This window comes from Pseudopipra pipra, chromosome Z (assembly GCF_036250125.1).
Source record: "Pseudopipra pipra isolate bDixPip1 chromosome Z, bDixPip1.hap1, whole genome shotgun sequence".
Classification (NCBI taxonomy): Eukaryota; Metazoa; Chordata; class Aves; order Passeriformes; family Pipridae; genus Pseudopipra; species Pseudopipra pipra.
In genome coordinates, this window is record NC_087581.1 from 65,728,616 (window position 1) to 65,738,334 (window position 9,719).

The 9,719-nt window shown below is 53.5% G+C and overlaps 1 protein-coding gene across 1 annotated transcript; it reads right to left on the reverse strand.

Annotated features, from left to right (window-relative positions):
• Positions 1-855: 855 nt before the first annotated feature.
• Positions 856-4,446, reverse strand: FOXE1 (forkhead box E1). The gene has a single exon (XM_064642496.1). It carries the CDS (start codon positions 4,400-4,402, stop codon positions 3,527-3,529), a length of 876 nt encoding a protein of 291 aa, XP_064498566.1. The 5' UTR covers positions 4,403-4,446; the 3' UTR covers positions 856-3,526.
• Between the last annotated feature and the right edge of the window lie 5,273 nt (positions 4,447-9,719).

Below are 9,719 nucleotides of genomic sequence, written 5' to 3' on the forward strand. Positions count from 1 at the left end.
ATTACAAGCAAAGTGACAGCCAAAAATACATTGAGATCCAAATGTTTAACATATCCCCATGGCACAAGTATACATTGAGATCCAATTTTCTAACATATCCCCTCAGCATATCCCCATATCCTCACAGAAGAGAGACCCAACCCCACGGCTACCCAGGGACACAACAAGCTTATCTTCTTCTGTCAGTGGCCACGCCACTGCATGACACACACAGGCACAAGCACAACCACAGGATCAGCACATCCTGCTGCCATCCTGCCAGAACCCAGACAGACCCCACAGAGCAATGTTCAGCGCACCCTTTGTGTCTGAGCCTACACGACAGCTCAGGAAGGTTGCAACAGCCACAAAACCACAACAGTGCTGCTGAGAAGGGATCTCTGGCATCTTCAGGCCCACTGGAAGAGGGAGGCTCGAGCATTGCCAGCACTAGCAAAAGACAGGTATAGCTTTGTCTATCTTCACCTCGAAAAACTCAAAGCACAGACCCCACACAGATGCAGAGTCTCTTGAACAGTCCTTGTAGCTCTTCATGGTTTTGCCCACGGTTTCCAGCTGTTTGTGACAGAATTTTAAGCAGTTTTTGCCCATGTCTCAGGTTCTTGATGCAACAAGCTCATCACTGCATCTGCTGCAAAAAGTACATCTTCTAGGTATGCCTGGTTTCTCTAGGTAGGTATAAAAGGTTTGCAGAGAAACAAAAACAAGCATCTAGACCTTTTCTGCAAACAACACAATCTGTGCATTCTGAGTCATCAAGATCTATTAGGCATGTCCTCAAGACATTGAGTTTTGCTCCCTGAACTGGCCACAGATGCTACCTGAGGTCAGAAGCAGTTTACAAAAGACCTGGTGACCTTTTTTTTTTTTTTTAAACTGAACTTCAGACTAGCACCAGGGCTGGACCAGTGAACAAAACTAGGCTGAAGAGAAACAAGGGCCAGAAGGCCTCTAGGATCAGGAAAATTATCTGATCCACATTGATAACTGCTTCTACAGGAAGGAAAGAAAACATTAAAAGGCAGGACAGTTCTCCCAGCTACTCCCAAACCATCAAGAGGACAGCATGACTTGCTAGCAAAGGGACACAGTCCAGTCCTTGCAGGCAGTGAAAGCAGAGAGGCAGCAGGCAGCTGTCAAAAAACCTAGAAGCTGGCACAGCTAGATGTACAGCTCCTCTTCCAGATGGTGAAGGGAGAAGATGGGAGAGGAGCTAGCATGGCTGCTGAGAAGACCTGCCCCAGGATGAGGCAGCCAAGCTGCAGACAAGACTCTGCTCCCTCCAGGATGAAGCAGCTTCTGGATGTGCCAGGACCAGGAAGGACATTGAAAGATAAAACACAGCTCTTCAGAAGGGAAAGGAAAGGAACAATCTGATCCACCTCACCACGCCAAAGACTTGAATGGCACCTACACTTGTTGTCTGTACCCCCCACTGGTGGCAATGCAACCTCCCCAGCTCCATGTGCAGCAGTTTCCTGCGGTACCACCAACAGGTCTAGATGGACAAGGGGCAGCAATATCAGGCCAGGCCCAGCCTCCCAGCCCATGGGGTGACTCACCCACCACATGCCACCTTTAGCACTCTGAGGCCTTGAGTCCAAAACTCATCTCCTACCTCAGAGCCGCATGGAAGAGGCATACAACTTTTCCTGTCCACCTACTGCAAAGGGTTTCTCCCTGCCAAACTGTGCTGTGGGGACACTCAGCCACCTGGACACTCATGTCCCACCCGGATACTTGGACCAAAGCACCCACAGAAGGCAAGGAAGTTGCCTCTATACAAATTTCATCCTGCTGAGGACCTCATCTGAAAAATGTTCTGTGGAGCAGAAGGCACAGGTGTCTTCGTGGGATCAAGAGCTCTTTGCATCAGTGCACAGTAGCAGGACAAGATACAGTAGACATGAAATGTGACTAGAGAGGTGATGAATGGATGGATACAAGGAGAAACTTCTCCCCCCTAGGGACAGTCAAGCTGCCCAAACAGACTGTGCTGTGTCTCTATTCTTGTAGGTGACCAAGACTCAACTAGACAGGCCAGAGCAACCAGATTTGAGTCATTGGTGACCCTGATTTGGGTACAAGGTTGAAACAGAAACTTCTAACCTGAGTTATTCATAAGTTATGCATATAATCTGTGCCCTTCTCTATTGCAAGACCCCGCTGTGTGTGTACCCTCTCTGTTCTTCCAAAACTCTCACTGACGCTCTGGCTGCACTTTCCACTTCCCTCTCCCCGTGTAAGGACAGGATCTTCTCACCAACCTCCTCCCAGCTCTGGTTACACAGGCTCCCCACCTCCCCAGGAAAAAGGAGCTGTATAAGCAGACCTGGACAGCAGGGCTATGTCAGTTCCCTCTCCATCCACAGCCCCAGGCAGAGCCCTGGGCAAACACCACTGCTCCAGGCCCCTTCCAGAGGTAGTGGAATATGTTGGGAGGTGTTTGCTTGAGTTTCCCCATGGATCTATTTTCAAGCCTTTACCTCTTATAAATGTTCCTGTTAGTTTTTCCCTCCCCACATTGTCTTCTGGTCTCTTTTCCATCCTAAGAAAGCTTGAACTTGGAGCAATTGAAGATGAAAAGGCGTCATGTCCTGCCTCTTGTGTTTCAGGAAAGAAAGTTTTCCCCCACAGATGCCAATTTCTCTAGGCTACAGACAGAGCTGGGCTCACCTTAAGATCAAAGTAATTTAGGATGTAAGTACCTCCATAGACTTCAGGATCATGTCTCCACTCAAAGCACATCCAAATTTAATGCTGGATCCAATTCTGGAGATAGATCAGGCTCTGTTCAACCAAGTTGGAAAGCCCTCCAAGGGCAGAGGTCCCACAGCCTCGCTGTGTCCCTCTTCCAGGGGCTGGGCATGCTCATGGTAGAAGTTTTTATAGTTCCAATCCCACCACTCTCCCACCCCTACAGCAGAGAGCATGACCCCTGGAGAGATCTGACTTGCTGTGTTTGCCTGCAACTCCAGCATCCAAATCTTCTCCAGTCCTGGCCACCTTGCTGGTGCAAAGCCTGGCACTAATGCAGTAGCCCTGTGCAACATCAGGGACGTGCCACCACATCAGTGCCATGCATCCCACTTTTACATATTTGCCTGCACGAGGCCGGGGAATGCTTCCTCCTGCCTCCTTCCTACCCTGCACCAACAGACGTTCTGTAAATAAAATCATCAACAGCACAGATGTTTTTAAAAGTGAGATCTTCCCAGGTAGACCAGGAAGGGCCCTGTGCTGGGAGAGCGGGAGCTTGGCAGGAGGCTTTGATCACCTGCCCCAGGAAAGGCTGTGGAAGAGAAATGGTCTGTTTGCACCGTTCAGGCACTTGGGAATCCCTACGGCTTTTTCTAGCGAGAGTGGACAGGGCTGGACAGGGCACCCCAGGTCTCTGACAGCGCCACTCCTCGCCAAGAGGCTCGGGCAGATGGCATCTTCCCGGGGTCCAGTGGCGCCGGGCGAGCCCCGCAGCCCGCCTTCTCCCGGGCTCTGCTCCGCGCTGTCGGGCATCACCCGGGACGGGTCAGAGCGCCGGGACGAACCTGTCGGGGCCGCCGGGATAGGCGCCGTGCCGGGGTCCGGGCTCTGCGATGCCCAGGTGTCCTCCGGCGCCGTAGCCGTGGGGCAGGGGCGGGTAGGGCGCGGGGGAGCGGCGGCCGTAGACCCCGGCGGGGGCGGGCTGCGAGGCGGGCAGCACGATGCGCCCCGACGGCGCGTACAGGGGTCCGTGACCTCCCGGCGCGTAGGGCCCGGGGGCGGTGGGTAGCGGGCCGTAGGCGTGGGGCAGGGTGGCGGAGGCGCAGCCCTGTGCGGGGAAGGCGGCGGCGAAGGCGCAGGAGGCGGCGGGAGCCGGGGGCAGGTCGGCGGGGGGCGGCGGGGCGGGCAGCGGGAGGAGGCGGCACGGAGCGTCGGGGTGCTCGGCGAGGAAAGCCGGGTAGGTGGAGAGGTCGCTGCGCTTGAAGCGTTTTCTGCGGCGGAGGAAAGACCCGCTCTCGAACATATCGCGGGCGTGGGGGTCCAGCGTCCAATAGTTGCCCTTGCCGGGGCGGCCAGGCTCCCGTGGCACCTTGACGAAGCAGTCATTGAGGGTGAGGTTGTGGCGGATGCTGTTCTGCCACTTGCGGGGGCTGTCGCGGTAGAAGGGGAAGCGCTCGGTGATGAAGCGGTAGATGCCGCCCAGCGTCAGTCGCCGCTCGGGCGCCTGCCCGATGGCCATGGCGATGAGAGCGATGTAGCTGTACGGCGGCTTGCCCCGCTCCGCCGGACGCTTGCGGCGCCGCCGCCCGCCCCGCGACCCCGCCACCGCCGCCGCCTCCTCCTCTCCTGGCGGCGCCGCGTCCGCCTTCAGCGGCGGGGGCAGCGGCGGGGGGCCCGGCGGCAGCCGGCTCTCGGCGGTCATGCGGCCGTCGGGGCGGCCCCGCGCCGGGCCGGACCGAGCCGAGCCGAGCCCAGCCGAGCAGGGGAAGCGCCGCCGCCGCGGCTTTTATGCGGCGGTGTCCGGCGGCTCCGCGCCCGGGCGGCCGGCACTCCCCCTGCTACGCCCCGCCGCCCGGGAGGCGCGGGCAGGGCCGGGCGTGCCGCCGCCGCCGCCGCAGGTGGGGGCAGCGCCCTGCCCGGCACCCCTCGCCCGCCCCCTCCGCTCTCCCCGTCCCCAGCGCCGTCGGGGCTCCGCCGTCCCGCGGCCGTCGGGAGCGCACAGCGCCGGGGGACCGGCGCGCACCGAGCGGGGCGGGGGCAGCTCCAGGGTCCCGGTGCAGGTGTCTGGGCACGGGCACTGTCCGCGCCTCCCCGCGGGGCCCGGCGCCGTCGGGGTCGGCTCAGCTGGCGGCCGCGGGGGGAGCCGAGGTGCGGTGAGCGACCGCCGCTGTCGGAGGAGATGCTTGCTGCCGGTCCGTGGCGTGGGGCAGTAGGCTCAGGGCAGTGACGCCCAGAGAACCTCACACTCCTTTGCGGAAATCAAGCGGTCGAAACAAATTAAACCACACAGTGACAGATCTACGTGGGGAGAGATAGTAAGTGTGGGCTTTGGCAGTGTAGTTTGCATGCAGAACTGCTATAAAGAATGCACTGAAACTGGTCCCCAGCAACGATTTGGTACAGGGCTGGGCTCCCATGCAACTGACTTACCCCTGATCTGACCTGCTTGTCCCCAATCCCTGTGCCACAGGACCTCACAGGTATATGATCCAACCAGGAAGGATTCTAGGCTCTCCAGAGGCTGCTGCTGGGACATACTTACCTGCCAGCTCCCTCGTGTTTGCTGAGATACTTGGGGCTGAATGTCAGACCACAGCTGAGTGCGCCAGCTGGTGAGGAACGCTTGCCCAGGACTTGAACTCCTGTGGCACAGACGTACAGGCCTGGGGACAGCACAGCCTCCTCACCTGCTGGCATGGTGATCCCTGCGAGCCAGAATATAAAGGAGATGGCAGGAGGTCCTGGAGGTGGGATGGAATGTGTGTGCAGGTGTGCACAGGGATGTGTGTGCTTGGAAGGGTGAGCATGCACAAGCACGTAGTGTACAATGGCCCTGGTATGTGGGGTTTAGGATGTGAATGAGAGTTCGTGATTGTATATTGACAGGTGAGTGTGCATAGAAACAAATGGCAGCACACACAGGTGTGTGGCTGGACCCGAGCCTTGCATGTGGACACTTAGACAGAAAGAGATATGGGCAGATGTGTGTGCAGGAAGGTGGATGTGCATAGGTGTGCAGGTGCTGTGCATGGCTGTACAGCTGATCCCACCCATGTCTTGGTGTCTCCTGCCAGTTCTTCCAGAACTCAGGTCACCAGTGCACTGCTGAGTCTATATCTCTGTGGGAAAAGCTTTCCCAAAGCCCTCTTGGTCATTGCACAAATGATGTTTAAGGGAGCAAGGGGAGGTGGGAGATGGTCATCCTAGTGAAACACAGCTCTGTTAGAGGTTTCCAGCAAAGTTGCTTGGAGAAAAATCTGTGTGTGTGTGAAGCTCCGTTTCAATGAAGCAAACAAACCCCAGCCCTGGTTTCTAGCTAAATAAGGAAACACAAAGTCACTGGCCACTTGCTTTTTTGTGTGGCATCCCAGCAACGTGGGAGGTAGCAGAATAAACTATGGAGCTAGCAGAATAAACCTTGAAGTGGCACTTGCTGAGGACCCACATGTGCAGTCCCAGTATCTGGATGCAGACGTGGGCAGTATTTCAAACCACATTCTTCAGAGTTTGTGCCAAAAGAGTTTGTGTCAACCTCCTGTACTGACACCAATGTTCTTGAAGTACACAGAAGATTGGAGTTGTGTTACCCTGTAGGAACCAAAAACCTGACTGTCAGCGTGAGAGGAGAGTAGTGAAGCTGCCCTGCCAGCAATGAATGCTCTGCCTTCTGACTCATGGGGAGTTGTAGCTGGGAATGGATTTTCCTAGCAGATGTTCCAAAGGCAGTGCAGTAGTTCAGTCACCTCTGGGGCTCTGTCTCTCTGTGCCATGCCAATTCCATGCCTCCAGAGGGCAAAGTCAGATCGTGCTTCGCTTTGCACTTGTAGAGGATGGGGAATGAAAGAGGTGTGTGCTGAGGAGGGACGGTGTGCTAAACAGCTGCTTTTGCCCTCCCTGCTGGTGATGAAAATCCTGTTCCAAGTAAGCACTTTCCTTGGCAGGGCCCAAAGCAGAGTGAAATGGATACCCAAACAGCATGTGCTGGCTCTTGTCACTTCTCGTTTCCTCATCACGCAGATTTAAGCTGTGGTGCCAGTGTTTGTGGGTGAAGTGGGAGTCGTATAACATGGTGACCTGGAGACTATCCTCAGTTTGACATTATCATAAGCCTATTTAAAAACATTTTCAGCTCTCCACTCCAGGCGCAGGAGTATGTCCCATTTTAAGCACTGGTGTCTCGTTTGAGTACCAGTTCCCATGGTGAGGGAACTATAGACAACACAAAACTCGGAGTCACCCAGGTGGATCTTAGACTGGAGATCTCCTCCACCTGTAAGTCAAGTGGTGCCTGTTGCTGGAGCAGAACAGTTGGTGCTTTTCATGTTTGTGAAACATTATGTTTTCTCTTTTGATTCAGCAGTGTTGCAGGAGGGACAAAGATAAGTAACATGAAAAATGCCATGCATCGATTAAACCTTTGGAGTTTCATGCAATAGAAAATGTATGATATCTACATAGTATTACTCATACAGAAGTTATAGCTTGAACTTTATTCTGGTCTCTGCAACAACGTTTTGAATAACCATTTTTTCTGTCTAAATTTCCTACTTCAGATCCTGCCGACATTATGATCTGCAGCCTTCAGCTGGGTAAAGTGCTCATTGATTTTGAGACCACTGCACTGCAGAGTGTACCCTGCACAAGGGCACTGGGCTTCTCAGGAACGGAGTTAATACTGGTAGGTGCCAGGAAATTACTCCAACCAAAATCCCATCTGCTTGGGTGTCCAAGAGCAATTTTTCCCCATGGAAAAAAGGCCAGTCCTTTAGGCTTGATTCCCCACTCAGTTGCTTCCATGTTACAAACCACACCACTGAGATCCCACAAGAGTAAACTACTGGGAAGCCCTGGCCTTCATTAGCCCTGTGACTTGAGCAGCTTGTCCCACTTTAACCAAATGACAGGAACCAGACATTAAATGTGTGGACAACCCCTTCGTGTGCAGCACATTCATAGCTTTGGTTCTACCATCAGAACTCCTCTCATTTTGAGGGAAAGAAAAGTTTTGCCTCTGTGTCCCAGGAACAGCAGGGCTGTACTTAATTGCTCCAAGTCAAGGACCCAGCAGAGTCAAGGTCTGAGGTCATATTGGCTGAATATAAATCAAGTGAGACCATAGAGCCATGGCACTGCCTGCAACCCAAGCTCAACTGCCTCTGGGATGGAATGTCAAGTCTGGGTTTTTGTTGGCTCTGTGTTGCTGCAAGGACTTTACTGTTAGAAGTGTGGAGATCATCACAGCCAGACATTTCATGACACTTTGTGACAAAGTGCCCTACTTGCATCTCATGGTTAAGATCTGAGAGGGGACATTAAGGCTGAGCCTTTTGCAATTAGACAGGTGATGGCATGACATCCGTCATTCACTTTCAGAGCACGTTGCACAAAGAAAAGACCAAAGTCAGTGAGCTTAAAATGTTTTATACTTGACTGGAGTTAGTGGGAGATAAGAGCAGGGAGCTGATTGCATGGATTTTGGAAACACTTTATAGCCAGATTGTGGCATAGGGACTGAGGTGAAACCTCTGATGGGGGACTGATGTGCAGCTGCATGTGGAGTAAGGCCCTATGGCAGAAGAGAGGCTGGAAAGCAACATGCTAATGGGATGTGCCCACTGCATGTTGCTTTATCAGCTGTTCACTTGCCTTTTCTGATGGGAGTAAGGTTTCACTCTGCATCAGTGTCCTGGTTGTTTATCATTAGTCCTGTTTTTCCAAATGAACGCAGCTTCTCATCCCCTGGTTGAGTTTTCTGTGGGAACTTGGGGCTGCAGGGGAGAAAGAAGTACTTGCTGAGAGAATCGTGTGGATGTAACCAGGTTCATGAGAGAGGCTGGAGTTAGCAGCTGTGGCCATTCTTCTGGAGAAAAAAACCATCATCGTGGTTTTAAAATAGGTCATGTCTCAGGCCCAAATTTGGGGCAAGAGACATGGGGAGCCTTAGCCTTCATCCAGCATGGTTCCACCTGGGCATGCTTTCCTGACAGCCCAGCAGGCTGCCCAGCTCATGGAGGGCAGACAGGACCCACAGAGGGTGAGCTGTGTCAGATGCAGGTGGGCAGGGCAGGGTGTCTCAGAGCAGAACATCACCTCTAACCATTCCCCTGGGACCCTGCCCCACTGGGGGAATTAGGTGTAAGTGTAGTGGCAAAAGTATTGCCACGGGTGATGTGCGTGGTTGGTGCTGTGGGATGACAGTAGTGCTGAACTAGACAGAGTGGCTGACACAAGAAGAGGCAGAGCCTCAGCCTAAAGGTACCACCAGAAATGGGAGCACTGGGCTGCTAGAAAGCTTGCAAAGCCCAGCAAAAGAAACATGCCAGTAGTGTGCTGGGGTAGGATAATCCTGTGCGTCCATCCCAGCTGGGAAGTGACTTGCAAAGTGGGGCCCTGCTGCAGAGGAGCTGGTGAATGCTGTGGATGAGGCTGAACATGGTCCAGGAGTGACTCCTGCTGCAGATGAGGCACACTCTGTACTGGGTTTCGTGAGGCACATCTTGTCAGGCAAACCTAGGTCTGTGCCAGCACTGCATAAACAGTTAAACACACAGACTTGCTGTGCACACTGGCACACATTTAGCTGAAGACATGGAGCCACCAAACAAAGCAACAGAAAACACCATGTGTGATGTAGGCAGCAACGAGCAGGTACCTTCTTGGTGGAAGCTGAGTGGATCCAGCCTGAGCTGGATGGATCATGACACATTAGTCCTCCTGCCGAAGCAGATTTTAGAGCAGATTTCCAAGAGAATTGTCTGCCCATTCTTGCCTTTGCACCACGAAGAAATCATTGGGAGTACTGCAGACCTGTCAGATGCTTTAAAAAGGAGGAGCTGGCTTTTTCTGGAAACATGCAAAGCAGAGTCAGGTGTCTTCTGTAAGCTCAAAATCACTAACTGGGTGGGTGGGTGGGGGGGAAGTGGGTTTGGTTTGAATGTGGTTTTTTTTTGTTTGGTTTTTTTTGTTTGGTTTTTTTTGGTTTGGTTTGGTTTGGGTTTTTTTGTTTTGTTTTGGTTTTT